Below are 18,831 nucleotides of genomic sequence, written 5' to 3'. Positions count from 1 at the left end.
CGAGCGCTTCCTGGGAATTATCCTGGCTTCTTATCAACAATAACTTCTATATGAAAGACAAACTTATAGTTGTATCAGAAGTAAGCTACTAAGTCCTCCATGTTTTAGATGCCCCCGTTTTAACACAGCTGATAGAGGTAATGGCAGTTCAGCTAAAGCCCAATTATCAGGATCAGTAGAAACCAGGTGAGCAGAGGCAGAGAGATGCAGGAAATGGGCTCTAAAGGACCAGAATAAGGAAACTCCTGGTATGGATAAATGTTCATGTCTTGGTAGTTTTACAATTATTTTCTATTTCAAGATTATGGTTTGCACAGCAGTCTGGAAGATGTTTAAATCTTGAAATATTGATTTATAAGCTAACCTCGCTTTAAACTTGGCTGTTTTCCTTACCTGTCCACTGGGTCCCTTGTTTTCCATGATTCCTTTGTTTACCTAATGCTTTACTTAATTCAAGGAGGCTGAATACAAATACTATTTTTTGTTATTGGGGGGGAAATAATGTGAAAACTCTGGATCACTTTGAGTTTATTTAACAATCAGGAACTACTTTATCGTCCATTACTTGAATCCCCAATGAAATAAGCTGTTTGTGATTAATGTGACAAAAAGGTAAGGAGTATGAAGACTTACGAAAGTTGCTGTTTTTGGTTGTAAAGAACTGGAGGAATCGTGTTCTATCCCAGAGAGGATTTGGCATCAAGTAAGAATTTCATCCTACTCCCATTAAACAACCTCAGACCTTCAAGCATTCCTGTCTACTTTTTAACTGCGAAGGCTTAGGAGGCTTCTATAGAAAGCTGCAAAAAAAAAAAAAAAAAAAAAAAAAACCCTGTTGTGCGACAGTTGATGGCTTTAGCTCTTCTAGTTTCCTTGTTGGTCACACATTCCTCACTGCAACAACATTTCTCTGGAATAAGAGTTAAATACTTGACTTTATTAATTCCCATTCAGTAAGAATCCTACATCTTCCATTCAAATCAGCTGTTTTTATTCAAGCAAGATCAATCAAATGTAAAATATGAAAAACATAAGCTTACTTCTTTAACAAAATAGTGAAAATATTTTATTAATCAATTTAAATCCCTACATTAGGAAATGTTTGTTTCAGTTTGGGTCACATACAGAAGCAATACATTTATAATCCCAGATATAGGGATTATGTGCTGCTTTAAACCTGTAAATAAATGCCCTGGCACAAGGCTTAGACACCTGTGGTCCTTTGATGTTACCTAAAATAAAGTGGGGATGGTTCAATGTTTTCATGTCTCCTTTTTTCAAACCTGCACAGAGGAACTGATTTGAGGATATTAACGTTGAAACCTGCTGCCTGCGTTTGCATCAATTCCCCCTTTGTTTCCTTGACGGCTGCAGTCAGCAAGTAAATGATCTGCAGAAGGAAAACCTCTACAGCTTTCTTTCCAGAGGTCTGTCTCGGCAGTCCTGTCAGCTTAAAGTCAGACATTGTGTAGGAGGCGAAATCCGGACATGTTTTATCGGCTGCACTGCATGGTGGTCCTCCATTTCTTCCTCCTCTGAGCTCTCCTCGCTCTCTAACTCTTGACTGCACTTTCCGTTTGCCTTCCGTCTGTTTTTAGACGAGGCTTTCATCGAGGCGCTGACTTCAAAGGGCTCATTTTCATTTTTGATCCAAGAATACGGCTCCTCTTCTTGCCCGCTGTCATCATTATCACATTGGTCTCCCCTCTCATCACGGCTGTCGTCTTCTTTTTCTTTGTCAATGAAAAATAAGGGCTTCGTCTGTGTGAGAGGAGTGGTGTCCATCTCTTCATCCTGCTCCATACTGGACACAAATACAAGAAATTGATAATATCAGAAAAAAAAGCTACAGTTTGCAGAATATTTTAGGTGATCACTTGCATTATTTTTCTGTCAGTCAGCTAAGTCTAAAACCCTTCAGTAAATGGTTTACAACTTTCCTTTATATTTTTTTTGCAGAGACAAAAATGCAGCTCAGCGAGCCGCAAAAGGAAACTAAAATTTAAAATGTGAAGTTCATCTCCAACTAATAACCGGACACACAAGACAAGCAAGCAACTCATCAGGAAATAAAGTGAAGTAAATAAGCTGAAGAGTTAAATATCTCACCCAGATGATGATCCAACTACTCTCATTTTCTGCCACATGTAGTTGAGAAACATGGACGCCTGCAGCAGACGGCCGATCCTCTCCATGTGTCTCTCTGTGGGAAGCAGAATAAACAACCTGTTAATTAAATAACATTCAGAAATCTAATTCAAATATAATACAAGGCTACCATATATACAGGGGAAAGGTAGAAATGAGAAGTCCTGCTGCCTTTTTTATTAAAAACTTAGCATGGCCTTAATAGTAGAACCTGATGGTCATTCTGTTAAATTGCATTTTAAACGTCGAAAATCCAAATTAATGTCCACAGAGCAGGTCTACACGCTCAATTTGGATTTTTTTTTTTTTTTATCTGATCCTTTTTGTGTGCTCCTTCATAGCGATTAGTTGTGTCCCAGTACAACTTTTTCATTTCAGATACGATACTGATATTGCAGCTTTGAGTATTTAACAATACCATTAATGACCCGATACAATAAGCACAAATAATGCCGACTATTGATTATCACTCATTATTTAGTGTAAAATCATAGAACAGGTGTGATCAAGTGATATCACTCAAACAATAAATAGGTAAAAGAACATCACAGCCGTTTATTATTAATCAATGGGTTAAATAAACTTTTAAGAGAAGTGGATGGTGTCCATCAGCAGGCTAATATCGGACCGATATCCAATGTTAGTATTGAATTAGGACATGGCTAATAGTAATTAAATGCGACTTCAGTCTGAAAGCTTCAGGACATCGAAGTGATCCCTACATGGAGAGGAAGAAAATAGACATCAAACGGCAGCGCTCTGTTTCTGGAAGCAATGAGAAATGCAACTGTCCTAAAGGATTTCAATAAAGCTTCATTGCTTCCTTTAAGATATCTTTAAATCAGAATTATTTGGAAGGGAAATTATCAGAACTGGGCCGTTTAGACTACTGTGAAAAAAGTTGGATATGAATCATGTATGACCAAAAACACAGAATTTGAGTCACATGCCTGCAGTTTGAATGTAGCTTAAGTTGTGAAAATATGTTTTTGTGACCAGAGGTTAAAGACTTTGATCAGCCTTCAGAAAAGGTAGACTAATACTCACTAGTACTTAAAGTTCATAAATGAACACTTTATAAGGCTCATAAAAAAAAAAAAAACACCTTTAACTAAAGATAGAGTCAGGTGGAATATACTGCAAACAAATTTATTCTTCTGCAAAAGAATCAAACTATAAGTAAAAAAAGGAAAAGTTTCAGAAATACTTGAAATTTAATTGGTGCTGTTTGTTTTAACACTATGCTGATGGCTATTTATTTAAAGGTATAATGAATATTTGAAAAGACCCGCCCTTTCCACTTGCAAACAAAAATACACATGCACAACCCTGTACCCGCTCCTGAATGCCTATTAAACACATGTTAGAGCATGCACAGTCCCCTTTCTCCTTGTGCACGCTCTGTTTAAAAGTTGCTGTTTGCATCGCTCATAGAAGCTTACTTTCTATAAGAAGATTTGCAATTTTTCCACTATGTTAGACTCATCACCGGTAAATGAAAAAGAGGACAAGCACGTAGGACGGCCTCTTTTAAACATCACCAGAATGATTGATAATTGGGAGGACCACTTACTTTGATAATCCACCCGGAAAAAGAACATCCACCACTATATCTTTAGTGATCAGAGCAAGAAGGTGGGAAGAAAGCTCACTAAGGCAGCTACAGTCAACTTCCTTACTGACAGAGTTCATGTGCAAAATCACGATGCACTTTATTTTATTTTCAAGCCTTATTCCTTATACCTTTCTATAACACACACACACGGCTGTCGGTTCGAAAGGGGGCAAACTGCTTTTTTCCTTTTTCCAGCAGAATCAGCTGAAATTGTGTTTTTTGCTCTTGCATGTGGATCGTAGCAACATATTTATTGCGTTATGACTATATGAGCTGACCCGTGTATGGGATGAGACCCTCCAGGTGTGTTCTGGCCCCTTGGTATTGCAGCAGCTCCTCGGGGGGCAGGTGCTTCAACAGAACCTGGAGGACAGCCTGGGCATCCAGACAGTTCCTGGCATTGGTGTTCCACACAACACAGTAGCGCAGCAGCGACTCTGAGGGGAACAGACACCAGAACATTAGATACTGGAGATAAAAACATCTGTTCCAAGTGATGGACAAAATGTATTTTAATCAATTATATGGAGATCTGTCTCCATATAAACCAAGCTCTGCTGATGTTACCTTTTTGATCCACCCGTAGTTTCAGGAGTGTCTTTTCCAGCAGCTCACTGCTGTCCTCTGTCTGACGAATTGCTAGAAACAACACAGCAAACCATCATTTAGCAGCTTTCTTGATGCCACTTTCAGAAAAATTTTGCACATAAAAAACTGATCAGCTTCTTATTCTATTAAAAAAATATACAGAAGACTCTTTAAAAGGCAGGATTGTGTCCATTGAGGAATTTTTAATGGTCTGTTGCATCCTTTCCTTCCTGCTGTCAATATTCAAGAGTCTAAGGCTGTGTCCAAATGTCTGCCCAGAATGCTTTGCAAGAGCACTCGTAGCAAAACATCATGGGATGTGTTTTGGGGGTGAAAGAGAGCAAAGATTGGCGCAGGAACTGTGCCGGGAGCTAGAATCACATGACCAACGGGGAGCAAACAGTAGTGATCATCTGCCTGAATGATCATTTAAATAAGTTCACAATTAAGTCCACTACATAGGACACTTCAGGAGCTGGAGGCAGTAGTAGCAGCTCAACAACTGCTGCTGCTTACCTCATCAAGGCTGCATGTCATATAGTGATTCAGAGGTTAAGGTGGACATTCGGACAGCCTAAATCTTTTTTTGTCACATTCTATAGAGATTTTCCTGAGCTCATGCATAACAACTAGTTATTGTTAAGAAAAGTTCATGCCTTTTCTGCTTATGCTTAAATGCACAAGTGACTCTGTGAGAAGTCTTTCAGAGAGATAAAATCAAAAACAAAAGAAGGTTGTGTAATAAATGATCTTTGAGAGGACAATGAAGTTCAAGTCACACAAAGTACCTTTGACAACAGTTAGCACTGTGTGCGGCTGGTCTAGTGAGATGGCGAGGCCTAGGGCCTTCAGGTATTTCTTCTCATGCAGCAGGTTGGACAACTCCTGGTGCCTTCAGACACAACAGATGGACACAGAACAAACCTGCTGGTCAGAACCTGAAGCGCTAAAAGGCTATTAAGACATCAACTAAAAACATATGAACATTTCATGAGGCATAAACTTTTTTAATCTTACAGATTATGTTTAATACTTTGGTCACATTATCTTTAAATCCAGGTCATGATGTCATTTTTTTACAGTAAATACACATGATCTTTGAAAAATATAATTAAAAAGTTATTTTACTGAAATTCAAACATTGCAGATTTATTACAGCTGCCATGTATTTCATGTTAGAGGTACAGACTGATGGATTAACTCATCTAAGCAACTGGAAAAGAAGCTGCCTATTCACCATGCATACTCCTGGAAAGTTTAGTGGAAGGAAAAAAAAAAGGAATATATAATGTTGTAGTTTCAGAAACTCTAAAGCATACTCATCAAAATAGGTTAAAAAAAGTACTCCATATAATATATCAACATACGAAACGCTTTCTGGGTTGGTTATTTATTCAAAACACTATATTTAGCAACTCTATAGCAAATATATATTCTCCTGGTATTACGCAGCCCTGAATAAGATGCATCTGTACATGAAGGGAAGGTTTAACAAATGAGTAACAGAGTTGAAAACCACATTAAGAAATAACAGCAGATCAGAAAAGAAATAAAAATGAAATCCGGAATGTGTTTCTTACTTGAGTATCTGATCCTCTTGTTTGGCCTGTTCCTCTGCCAGCTCCACTTCACTCACATCCTAGTGATGCAAAAGGACACATAAGCTCTCTAGAAACCCCTGTATGACCGAAAACAGCACTTTTCCAAAATAAGAGTATTAGCAGTAAAGGATGGAAAAAGAAAAAAATGTCACCGCATTTGAACAAAAGAAAACAAGAATGTTGTATTGACACAAAAACAGCTTTACTGTGCAGCAATCGAAAAAGGTTAAAAAAGGTACTTCATAAAGTACAATATATGGCAAGACCAGAGTGTATTTAATCTACTTTGAAGTCCTCGATCTTTGAAGTAAGGTCTTCAGCCAATAAGCCGGTGACAAACCCCAACGTACCATCCAAACTGTAATGTTTGAGTCTGCCGAGCCTGTGACCATCCTGTCGTCCTTACGGCTGCCATGGAGACCCCACACTTTGTCCTGGTGGGCGTCCAACGTCTTCACGCACTCATTGGTCTTTATAGTCCACAGCTTCACTAAACCATCCGCTCCGCTGAGGTGAAAAAGTCAACCGAAGAACATTTAGAGGTTTGTTTTTTTTTTACAGCTGCATACATTAAAAACTAAAATATATATTGCAAATATACAATCACATCCACTATGAAATATGATGGAGGCGACATGTTGCATGGATGGAAAGGTGGACAGAGTAAAAAAAAAAAAAAGGCAACATTGGAGACTGAGGTGTTGAATCACCTTCCAGCTGGACAAGGACCCCAAACATAGAGCCAGAGCTGCAGCAGCAGTTTAGATCGTAGAGCATTCATATACTAGACTGGCTCAGTCAAAGTCTAATCCTAAAATCAATCATTCAGGATGAAACTTTTTCATCCATTCTGATTAAGTTTGGAGTCATTTATTTAAATAAGAATGCTCTAAAACTTTACTCTCGGTAGGGCTGTGCGATAAACCGGATTTTTACAGTTACCGTCATTTATCTCAATAACTGGCGACAATTTTCCCATGTCGGTAAAAGAACTAAAATTAATTTTGCTGTTTTTCCTTGTGAGAGGGTGGCTGGTATTTCCTTCCACTAGAAGATACATGTGGGAAATCATGTGACTCCACTCATCCAGTCAGAAGCGTAAAAGAGAATGGCAGATGGGTTCTGTGAGGAAGCGTCTAACATGGCTGTGAACGAAATTACATCAGTTATTCCTGTGCAGTCGAGCAAGGGCAGAGATGAAGCTGAGCGTGCAGAGAAGTAGTTGAGAGCGCATTGTCAGAGTTGTGCATGCAGTTTTAAGTGAAGGTATGCAAGTTTAAAAGATGCACATTGTTCTCACCAAAATTATGCCTTAGATGTTGAGTAAAAGAACACGAAATGCAAAGTTTGTCTGAAAACTGTCGAGACTACCCAAATTAACACATCCAACTACCACCACCTACAGCACAACCACCCTGATGAGTTCAAATATGTTCAAAAGGCTCCATTACCTCTGCAGGAAAATGTTTAATCAACGTTTATTAAAGTCAACATTTGACTTTAATATTTAATTGGAAGTATTATGTAATTTGACTTAATCAAGTTTAATTAAACAGTATTGATCTCATATTGGAGAAATTTAGCTCTGCATTTAACCCATCCCCTTGGGGCTGCCATCATACCTGCTCAGCAGCTGGGTGCCGCGGCTCACGAAGATCACTTTCAGAACCGATGCATCATGGCCCTCAAACGTCTGAGAGAAATAAAATGATCAACACTTCTTCGTTATCTTGACATGCTTTTAGAAATGACAAAATATGTGATAGCAGGTATCTGTGGTCCCCTGGTGGAACCTCACCTTCAGGCAGCTGAAGTCCTGCAGACTCCACAGTTTGATTGTGCCGTCTGCAGAGGAGGTGGCCAGGACCTGGTCCACAGGAGAGAAATAGACGCTCCAAATCCCCCGACGGTGGCCCCGAAACACCCCCAGGAGCCCCAGCTGTCCATCTCCTGATAGGGACCAGAGTTTGGCTGTGCGGTCCTGGGAGCCAGAGGCTAGCAGTTTGTCGTTAGGAGACACTGCAACACTGTTTACATCCTGCAGAAACATTAAAGGTGAGAAGCATAAAAATCAGACAAAAAGGAAAAACAAGAAAATTCAGAGCACTGAAGATTAAAAAGGTTAAAATAGTAATGGATTTATGAGTTTTTCCCCCTCCAGGAGGAACAGATTCCTTGCATTCCTGCATTTCAGACTCGTTCCCAGAGTAACAGGGCCTGACACATGTTAACTATGTGTTAAAGGAATGTGGTAACCTGGCACAGAATAATCTTTTGTCCTTCTACTGAGCGAAGCATGCAGATGAAACAGGAAAGAGTGCCATTGGAAAATGTTTCTCTGTGGCATCTCACTGATTAGAGACAAAGCCAGCAGTGAGTAAGACTCCAAAAATGAGCCAGCATTTCCTTCCTAGCACAGCTAATCTGCATAAACCAGTTTCCACAAAGAGATTTCAGACTTTGGGGATTCCACAACACAACATGTGTTCTATTAATAAAATCTGCAGGTGCCCATTAACACAGCAAATTCTACCTGTCCCTTTTCTCTAATTTAGAAACAGGTTTGACTGGCCCCTCTTCTTTCACTCAAACCTCTGACATAATTAAGGTGACATTTAGAATGGAAAATGCAGAATGACATAGAACCCCCAATATTATATATTCTAAATGGAAAGAGATACAAGATATGCTTAAAAAATGCATACAATGACATTTTATTCTGTTCTTTTGAAAACAGAATAAAAAAGCAGGAAAAACAATAATAAAACCTTCTGAAAACTGGATGAAATGTAGCTAAAACCCCCTTTAAAAAAAAATTGGACAAAAAAATAGCCTCATATTCACCCTCCCCCCTTATAAAAGATGTGAAAGAAATGCTGCTAATTTTAGAGTAACACCATCTCACTTTAAGGGATCCTAAATATTTAGATAGGCAGGTTTTATTTAGGGCTGAAATCTTCCCTTAATGAAGATAAATAAAACATTTTTGAATAAGCCCCAACTAATTTAGCAATAATTAATCTAAAACATAAAAAACATGATTTTAGCTGAAAGAGCAACCCACTTAGAGCAGTTATTAGACCAGAATTTTAAAAATATGTAAACATTTTAATTCAAGATGGTTAATATGCTCTATCCAGGCGTCCTCAAAGGGCAGAGTTTTGTGTAAAATCTTCTTTAAAGAACTTTTTACCATCCAATTAACAATTATTTGAAGAAAAAAAAAAAAAAAAAAAAGAATCAACAGATTAATCCATTAGCAAAATAGATGTATTGCAGCCCTAGTTTTATTAGTATTTTTTTCCATTTACGTACTTAATAATTTTATAATTTTATTAAAAATTTTAGGGCCATCTGGAAAAATTTGAAATAACACTTGGACAAACTTAGACAGGGTTATCCTAGAAATAACGCAGATTTTTTTTTTTCCACAAAAACTACAAACAGCAATATCATCCCATTCACATCTAATAAACTGAACCTGATCCAAGTATAAACCCTGACTCTAATGCTACAAAGAACAAAAAAAACTGTGACATCATGCAACAGTTACACACAGTTTATGAGAAGGAACAAAAACATGAAATTCCAAACAAACTACAGATAAAGGCCACCTTGTAAAAATGCTGGTTGATGTGTGACGTTTGGAACAAAGATTTTGATCTTTTACATGATGGAAAAAGACCAAGTGTGAAAAACCTGGGGTCGAAATAAGGTTTGTCAGAGCCCCATATCTCTTAGCCACTCCTCAAAATTGGAAACACAAGAGAACATGATGATTTAGGTAAGGAAAATCTGTATAACCTCTATGTGTTAGCAAATATGATTACAAGATCATAAAAAATGTCCATATCTAAAATCAGAACAGAGATTTTAAAAAGAACAGAGTTTAAACCCCATCAACTTCTACTTAGTAGTCTAATTAAGGGCTATTTGATAAGCGAAAAACATAAATAAGTGTTATTTGGGTAAATCCTGAAATCATTAATATTTCGGGACTACTTCAACTAAAATATTATTAAGGTTTTGAAAACAAAAACTTTAAACCCAAACTGTATCAAACAAGGAAACGTTCCCTGATCTCTACTTGGAGTTACAGTATAACCGTTGCCTTTAAGACTGTGGGATGTTCTTTTTTTGTACCTTATCGTGTGCTTTCTCTGTGGTTCGGGGGACCAGCTGATGGATTTCTTTTCCAGGAAACGCTGCAGGCAGGTCCCACACCTTCACAGTGCAGTCCTGACTGCCCGTCACAACGAAGGAAGCCTTCATCCTGAAAAAACAAGGGGAGAAATTCACCGATAGAGCTCCATTAATCCACAGCTTTTACACTGTGTGTCTGTGGGGGGAGATAAGTAATCCCAGTGGTCAAAGATTAGCAGGGGGGAATTTTCACCTGGAGCAGCTGATGGAGCCAACAGCATTGGTATGGCTGGATCCCTGAGCTACACATCGGACCTGACCACTGTCACTGTCCATTTGCCAGACGCGCACCGATCGGTCCTACACTCAACACACACAAACAACAGGCAAATGTAGGAAGCTTTGGGAAATCATTTGATTCATTGATGAAAAACTGAAGCTGCATGGATAAACACTGTTAATCTTTCCTGGACATTGTTCCCGCTTCACTTTCAGGCTGAAGGTTTGGCATTTACCTTTGCACAGCTTGCAAACAGAGAACCTTTTTTGAACACATCCAGAGTGAGGACAGTATCTGAGGAGGACAAAAAGAGGAAACAGAGCGGAAATAAACATACAGCTTCATCCAACCTGTTCAGCCAGTCATAAACCTGATCTTTACAGACCGGATTGTTTTAGATTCTTACTCCGCAAACACATTTCTCTTCTATGTTAGACATTAAAAGTTATGTAATAAGTAATAACACATTATTCTGTTTAGATTTACAATCCTCCTTCTCACATATAAAGCCTTAAATGGCCAAGCTCCACCTTATGATTGTTCCTTATGTTCCTAACAGATCACTTCGCTCTGAATCTGCAGGTTTACTAGTGGTTCCTAAAATTAGAGTAGAATGGGAGGCAGATCTTTTAGTTATCAGGCTCCTCTCCTGTGGACCAACTATCAGTTTTAGTCCGTGAGGCAGACCCCGTCTACTTTTAAGGGTTGGCTGAAAACTTTTGTTTTTTTGATAAAGCTAATGTTAGAAGGGCTCAGGTTATCTTGAGCTATCTCTATAGTTATGCTGCTATAGGCTTAGACTGCTGGAGGACACAGGGACCCCTTTTTCATCATTCTATCTCTAATCTCCCACTCTGCAGAATCTGTCGGTTCAATCTCAAACATTAGGCTCTCTCTGCTTTTTCTCATAGTAGCTTCATCTGGCCTGTTTCTGTTTGGCTGCAACACCATCCTGGAGAGAAATATCAGCTGTGCTGCTGCCTTTATTAATGGATGTTTGTGCTTGGCGTATGTTTCATTGTAGTCCTGTTTCTCTGACTGTGACTAACTGGACGTGCTCTTTTCATCCTCTGACATGGGAGCTCAGAGTTAGTCTGCCTGGCCGTGCGTTTCCTGGACGGGCTGCCTGTGGAGCTGGTTCACAGGTTTCTTTTGTATCTGCTTATTTCTGTATCTCTGCTTCTGTCTCCTTGAAACCCAAGCAGCTGGCTACTCACACAGAGCCTTGTTCTGCTGGAGGTTTCTTACTGTTAAAAGGGATTTTTTCCTTTCCACTGTTGCTACAAACATGCTTGATGTGAGGGATTGCCTTCGAGTCAATGAGTCGATGCAATCAACTGGTTTTCCTTTGATAGAAAACTTTAAATCAATTTCCATGTTTGATCTGGTTGAATTTTTTCTGTCAAGTGCCTTGAGATGACGTATTGTGAATTGGCGCTATATAAATAAACTAAATTATAATGAAAGGACTATTAATGTACATCTGGACACCTCTAGACTGACTGGTTTGTTTTAACATATTGAGCTGAATTAAACTGCCTTAATAATTTGGATTAAAACAGGAGTTTAGAAAAGTTCGGTGTCTGTTAGACAGCTCATAGAATCAGGTGCAAACATAAAGGCAGATTGTTTCACATCCAGTGGAAAGCCAGGCGCTGCCCTCTGCTGGTCACTCACCTGTGTGTCCGTAGAGGATCTGGCAGCTGTTGGTGAGCAGCTGGAAAACCTTCAGCTGACAGCTGTTGGTGGCCACCACAATGTGACTGTCATCTTTACCCAGGAACTTCACATCCAGCACCTCGTCGTTGTAACCCACAAACTAGGAGAGGTACAGAGACACTAATGTCCATAAATCCTTCTATGACCTGTAGCTGTATTATATAGCTGATGGTATCTCTGTGTAACGAAACTGCTTGGAGCAAGATTTTTGATAAGGACGTCTTAACAGAACCCTCTATCTTTGGGCCTTTGTCAGAGTATTATCAAATAGGGAGCGTAATCAGATCAATGTTCCCAACAACCTCAATAAGTTGTTACATTCATGCTGATTTTTGCACAGTTTGTCTTAGTCACTTAAATTAATCAAACAACTTTTGTCAACTATTCTCAACTACTGCTTAAGCTGCAATGGAGATTTATGTTTCAGTGCAAAAATAACATGCTGCTGTCATTTTTAACACATCTCTGGTGTTGCTGCTATTTTTCACTTCTTCACTTCATTTCTACATTTCATGATTATACAATTCCAATTCTATATCTTTGACAGACTGTTTACATTTGTTTTGTTTTTTTTGGAACTGTGCACTATGCTTTCTTTTTGATCAATGTACACTGACCTCCTCTTGTTTAACACCCGTGATGATCAGGGATGGTTCCAACACGTCTAAGTGAAACGCTCTATAGAGTCTGATCAGGTGATAAATGGTCATCATTCTGGGACAGGAAACATTGGTAATCCCTGTTCCCTCCTGATTCTCCCAGTTTCAACAATAATTAAAAAATTGTTGTGTGCCATTGTTTAAAGGTGGTTTTTAAATGTTTACAGTAATTCATGTGAATTCCTCACACTTTATTGGATTTATTTATTGATCTGTGTTATGACTCATCCCGTTGATCACTGGAGAAAGGAGACAGGGAAACATTTAAATATGTGCAGACTTTGATTTTGAATTTTAGCTGTTTTTTATTATTATTATTAGTGAAAGGATCTGTCATTGCCAGCATAACACATTGTAGTTTGAATCAAAAAAGTTGATCTATGAGTAAAATTTCATATCAAGAGAAAAAACACAGAGTTTGTTTTTTATGAATCACAACATTTGGCTGGAAATCGAAACAAAAGAAACAAGGAATATTCTTCAGGCCGCCTAGTCTCTCCTTCCCATCCAATTAATTTCACTTTAAAGTCAAAACTCAGGCTATTGCAAAGAAGTAGTTTAGATAATTTTTAATATAAATAGTATATTCATCAGTTTCTCTAAGGCTTTCTAAACAAGAACGGCATAGAGATAAACCATCCATGTAATCAGTCAATAATTAGCAACTCCCAATACTGACCTGCTGCTGAGTGGTGAGACTGGGAAGCTGATAGAAGAGGATGTTGTGCTCTGCTGTGACTGTGGCCAGTCTGGAGGAGGCCGGCAAGTAGAAAAGGTACATCAAACCCCGAGGGTTGTCGTCGTCCTCATCCTCAGAGGAAGGAGTGAGGGTCGAGGGAAGGGTCTGGGTATAAACACAGCGAGCAGTGCTGGCCTCCCACACTCTTAGCACACCTGCAGGGAGAAAAAGGAAACAAAGGTGAGGGATAGAAACTTAAAAAGGAAGATAAAGAGGATCGTGGATCAAACCTTTGCTGCCAGCTGTAACGAAAAGCTCGTTTTTGCTTTTTACTCCAATCTCAGATAAATCTGTCTTCTCAGGCAGCAGCACGACCCCCTCTACAGCCTGGAGAGTAAAGACAACAATTTCTGTTTATATTTATTGACCAAGAAAGATAAGAAAACTTCACATCTTACCTCATAAACAGGAACAGTTCTTTTAGCCTGTTGGGATTTGAGGTCCCAAACGGTGCAGATTTTATCCCTCCCAGAACTACAAAGCATTCAGACCAATCAGTAAGAATAGGTAAGGTCAATCACACAGCAGTAGAATAAAGAGAAAAACGAAGAACCTGTGAGCCATTTCTCCGTACCTGACCATGGTGTCACCGTCTCTGCTGAAGCTGAGAGAGGTGACGGCGCTGTAGTGGCTCTGCAGGACGCAAATACACTGGCTGGAGCGCAGGTCCCACAGCCGAATGCTACAGTCCAGGGACGAGGAGAACAGCTGCAGTCGGCTGATGTCAGGGTGAAACTGGACCAAGCTACACAAACACAAGAGGGAAGAAAATTACTAGCTTTTTTAAAATTAAGGAATAATTTTCTTAAAACTGTATTTATATCAAAGCTTCACAGCATCTTGAAAAACATCATACATGTTGAACTTTTTCATATTTTATTACGTCACAACCGAAAACATCAATGAAAGTGACAAGTCTGAACTACCAGACTGAGAAATCAGATCCATGGCAACTCTTTAGGAGCTGCAGATTCCCAGTTCAGGTAGGGTTCTGTCTCTAGGAAATATAGTTTGCCATAAACAATGTAAGGAACACTGCATATATGAGACAAATACAAAGTGCTTTATGTGGCAAAAGAATAACTCTGAACAGCATTCTGAACATTATTTCCACAGCAAAACACAGTGGTGACAAATGCGAATACATCTTTTATTTTGTCAAGTTAATGTCAGAGCATCATTCGTGACAAGGAAAGTATATATATGGACCAAAGTTGCACTTCAGTAAGGTCCTTTCAGCTTTTATTTTGTTAAGTCTCCCCTCTGTATGTTTGTTCCTCAGGCGCGGGTAGAGAACACACCCCTCAATACCCCATCATTTAACAACAACTCCACCGCAAGGCAACCTGTGGCAGGTAATAGTTGGAGCAACCAAGCCTTCTGAAAGACAACATGCTGATGAGGAGGAGCGAGGATTTAGAACCCTAAGGGCGAACAGAAAGTTTATTGTAAATATTGAACTTTCGAGACGATAATGTTAAGCTCATGACCTGCTCAGTGTGCAGCAAATACGCAGAAGAGAACAGACATGATTAATGTGTCCCTGGCTGTCAGCCTATGAAACTGGTGAACATCAGTGAACACAAACGCAGTAAATGTCACAATCACTGGATGTTAACGTGTCAGGCTCAATATAAACAACCCAACCCACAGCATCTGTGAGTACGCTGATGGCTACAACAACAAACACAAAAATATGAAGATGTTTTGCTTTGCCCATGTCATTGGTTGAAATGCTATGCTTTTATTTATGGACTATATAACAAATGAAAATAGTTTGCTGTTTTTTTTTTTTAATCATTTTATTCATGGCCACGTTATCAAATTTTGCATTTGCACTTTTTTTTTGAATGAATGAAAAAAATTAATTGTACTTTATTGATCTCCCATTGAAGAAATTAGGTAACGGTACATTTAACCCATCCCGTTGGGGAGCAGTGGGCTGCCATCGGGGGTTAAGGGTCTTTCTCAGAGACCCAGAGTGGCAGTCTGTGGGAGTGGGGCTCGAACTCAGAACCTCAGGATTCCAAGCTCTATGCCCTAAGCCAGGCATCCCCAAAGTCGGTCCTTGAGGCCCGCTGTCCCGCAGGTTTTAGAGGTTTCCTTGCTCCAGCACAGCTGATTTTAATTGAAAGCTGATTAACAGGCTTCAGCTCCACTCCATTCATGTAATGAAATTCTAAATGACAACTTCTTTTAATAAAACAAAATTTTTTTGTCTTCCGGTAAACTTGGCTGCTGAGTCAAAACATTTATTTTGGACCCTGATCATGCTGCAGGGATTTCATAAAGAAAGGAAAGGGGGTTGATTAAAGTTGTAAAGGAATATTAATGAAGCTTAAAACAGGGAAAATCTGCAGGAAAAACTATTAGAAGCTCTAAAACAATTGAGACGTGGTGTGAAGGTTATTTCTCCAGCAGATTACCTACTGTAAAAATACAACTAGAGCTAGAATGCAACGATTGAAATCAAAGCATATAAATGTTAGAGAACGATCAAGATGAAGCGTTGACCCTAATCCCAAGTGAGCAGTGGAGACCCTCTGCCCAATCTGAATAAACACTTATTAGTGTTTATTCTAGAAGGTGAAAATCCAGTAGAGATATGAAGAACATTAATTTAACAGATTTTTTTTAACTTTATGATCAAACAGATTTGTTTGCCTATCAAATAAACATCTGCTAGTTAGAAGTTTGCAGCTGTATCATAGTCTGTTTATTCTCATTGCTGTGCTTTCTTTATGGTAGCAGACACTTACTGTACAACGCCAGATGATCCTTTAAGGTTGTGTGTGCAGTACTGCTTCACCACATCCCAAACTTTTATTGTGGCATCACAACCACCTATAGAACAAATACAAGCCATTAAAATAAGAAGTTTGTCTTTGCTGTAGAAGAAATCAGGTGAGTGATGATAATCAGGGCATCAGTGACCTGTGGCAAGCAGGGTGGAGGTGGTGTCAAAGGTCATGCTAGCCACAGGGATGGTATGGATGGCCTTCCACGAGCGGGTGCATTTAGCCTGCTTCCAGTCCCACTGCTTCAATAACAAAGCTTTGCTGGCTGTCACCAGCAGCTGGGCACAAGAAAAAAAAATGCTGCTGCTTTAATTTGCTCTTCTGTTAATTTCTAATGATTCAGTGAAGTAATCACTCCTTACCTCATCATCACAGCTTAGAGCAAATGAGGTGATATCCTCTTGATCATCCTGCACGGGAAATTTAGAGACAGAAGGAAGGAAAAGAAATACTAATATTTACAGCTTGTTTTTATTTTAAAAAAAAACTCATGATTCAGTTATGTTAGCATTTAACACTAGATGCTAGATTTTACTTTAGTTTAAGTTTATAACTGGCATAGTTAGACCTTTTTTGTTGTTTTTGATGTCCAAAGCCAATATGTAGATATGATTGAAATATATACACTAGCATGTTGACATGGCTTCAGTTTTATTCCACAAAGCCAAGTCTCCTGAACTCACATGTTCCAAAGAGTGGATGGTCTTTCCTGTTCTTATTTCCAAAACATTGACACGGGATCCACACGTGCAGAACACGTACTTCTCATCTTTACTGATCTGGGAAAGAGAAAATTCGCATTTCAATGGCGAGTCGCGGATACCTCACTACAGGTCAGAAACCCCTCAAACCTTACCTGCACCTTTCCTCCTTTGTAAAACGGTTCGATTTTACTGGAAACAGCAAAACTGTAATGAAATTAAGAAAAATCCATCAATGAGAGCTTACAGCTTTCCATCACACCCGTTTAGTAAAGCTAGCAGTGAGCAGGCAGCGCTGTTAGCGATAAACTTACTTTGTTTTAAATTGAAGGTTTGAGTTCGCCATATTGCCAATAGGGACCTCCCTATTTGGAGTAATTGGTTAAATAAAAACGATTAAAGTAATGGGTTTCTCATTTCACATGTTAACTATAGGCACCATAACCCGTCCCGCATGTTGTCACCCCTGTCGCACACGTTGTAGGCCATCTAAGCGAGCTAAGCTGTGATTGGTCTTCTTCTTCTTCGTGGATTTATTGGCGGTTGGCAACAAACATTTAGTAGCATTACCGCCACTTACTGGTATGGAGTGTGATTCGTGAGGGACTATCTACTAATAAACATATATGATTTCTAATGGAAAAAAGAAAACAACAAACGACGACAACAAAAAAATACATATTTATACATAACTTGTATTCTACCCGTCTATATCATACACACATTCACCCTCTCTTTAATCAAATTCTATGAAATAATTTAGTTTTCTTTAAAAATCGAATCATTATTTATATATGTTTACTCCCCAAATTCCTCCTCAAAATATCTAATAAATTAATCTTTTTCTTAATACATTCAAACTCTCTCTTCCTATATCTTCTCTCGCTTTCATATTTATGACATTCCAGTATAACATGTTCTATTGTGTCCTATTTTCCAGAGTAACCACATTTGCCAGTGAAATAATTTAGTTTTCTTTAAAAATCGAATCATTATTTATAAATGTTTACTCCCCAAATTCTTCCTCAAAATATCTAATAAATTAATCTTTTCCTTAATACATTCAAACTCTCTCCTCCTATATCTTCTCTCGCTTTCATATTTATGACATTCCAGTATAACATGTTCTATTGTTTCCTATTTTCCAGAGTAACCACATTTGCCAGTGGTATGCTTTTGAATTTTATAAAGTGTTTAATTAAGTCCTGTTTGCCCAAATCTTATCCTTGATAGTTAATTAACAGCACTGCAAGAAAATGATGGTAGAGTTGGACCAACAATAATACTCGCAAATTTTCACTTTATTTTATCTGCACAAGCAGAATATTTTTGCAATAATATCAATTATAGTCCACCTAATTGTAGTTTTTTCCCCCACTAACAGATCACTAGAAAATCTGTTTATAGAATTATATTTCTAAGATAAAGAATATTTATGGTAGAGCACATAAAATAACAGTTTTATAGATGTATTGAAAACAACTAATTTATGATATTCAAGTCAGAATACAGTAGCCTACATGAGTTCAATATATACATACATTTACAATGAAAAAATAACGCTTGAAAAAAGGTATCTGAAAAAAATTTGATACTTCTATCCAGATGGAATTGTTGACTAGTATTTATGTGATCAGCGGTTACCCTCTCCAATATGGCGGTTTCTTCATCGTGCCTATCTGTTAGCTAGCAACGCTAAAAACATATTTAGCCAAACATTATCCCAGTTCTAAGCTTGAAATGTATTTTCCATTAAGTATAGTGGCTTTCCAAGATGAAACTAGAATGATTTAAAATATGTTTTCACTGGGATAAGTCGAAACAAAAGGCATACAGGGGT

General features: G+C 38.5%; 1 protein-coding gene across 1 annotated transcript; it reads right to left on the bottom strand.

Annotated features, from left to right (window-relative positions):
• Nucleotides 1-916: 916 nt before the first annotated feature.
• tbl3 (transducin beta like 3) lies at nucleotides 917-17,505 on the bottom strand. The gene is made up of 23 exons (XM_038307766.1): nucleotides 17,306-17,505; nucleotides 17,147-17,198; nucleotides 16,974-17,069; nucleotides 16,653-16,700; nucleotides 16,427-16,568; nucleotides 16,252-16,336; nucleotides 14,067-14,237; nucleotides 13,891-13,966; nucleotides 13,723-13,819; nucleotides 13,433-13,647; nucleotides 12,053-12,194; nucleotides 10,611-10,669; nucleotides 10,349-10,455; nucleotides 10,096-10,225; nucleotides 7,751-7,990; nucleotides 7,575-7,645; nucleotides 6,303-6,459; nucleotides 5,932-5,990; nucleotides 5,140-5,243; nucleotides 4,331-4,402; nucleotides 4,042-4,200; nucleotides 2,110-2,203; nucleotides 917-1,804 (listed from the first exon to the last, which is right to left on the bottom strand). The coding sequence occupies exons 1-23, from the start codon at nucleotides 17,335-17,337 to the stop codon at nucleotides 1,447-1,449; spliced, it is 2,766 nt and encodes a 921-aa protein (XP_038163694.1). The 5' UTR covers nucleotides 17,338-17,505; the 3' UTR covers nucleotides 917-1,446.
• Nucleotides 17,506-18,831: the final 1,326 nt, after the last annotated feature.

The sequence above is a fragment of the Cyprinodon tularosa genome, unplaced genomic scaffold (assembly GCF_016077235.1).
Source record: "Cyprinodon tularosa strain WSP-4 unplaced genomic scaffold, ASM1607723v1 ctg62, whole genome shotgun sequence".
NCBI classification, from domain to species: domain Eukaryota; kingdom Metazoa; phylum Chordata; class Actinopteri; order Cyprinodontiformes; family Cyprinodontidae; genus Cyprinodon; species Cyprinodon tularosa.
Note: the sequence above shows the minus strand (reverse complement) of the source record. Positions and strands in the feature narration are given on the sequence as shown.

Coding starts and splice junctions, on each gene's coding strand:
- tbl3 (XM_038307766.1), bottom strand. CDS start 17,337: ATGGCGAACTCAAACCTTCAATTTAAAACAAA. Junction 16,701..16,973: donor CCATCCACTCTTTGGAACAT/GTGAGTTCAGGA, acceptor TTTCCCGTGCAG/GATGATCAAGAGGATATCAC. Junction 5,991..6,302: donor CAAACATTACAGTTTGGATG/GTACGTTGGGGT, acceptor TTGCATCACTAG/GATGTGAGTGAAGTGGAGCT.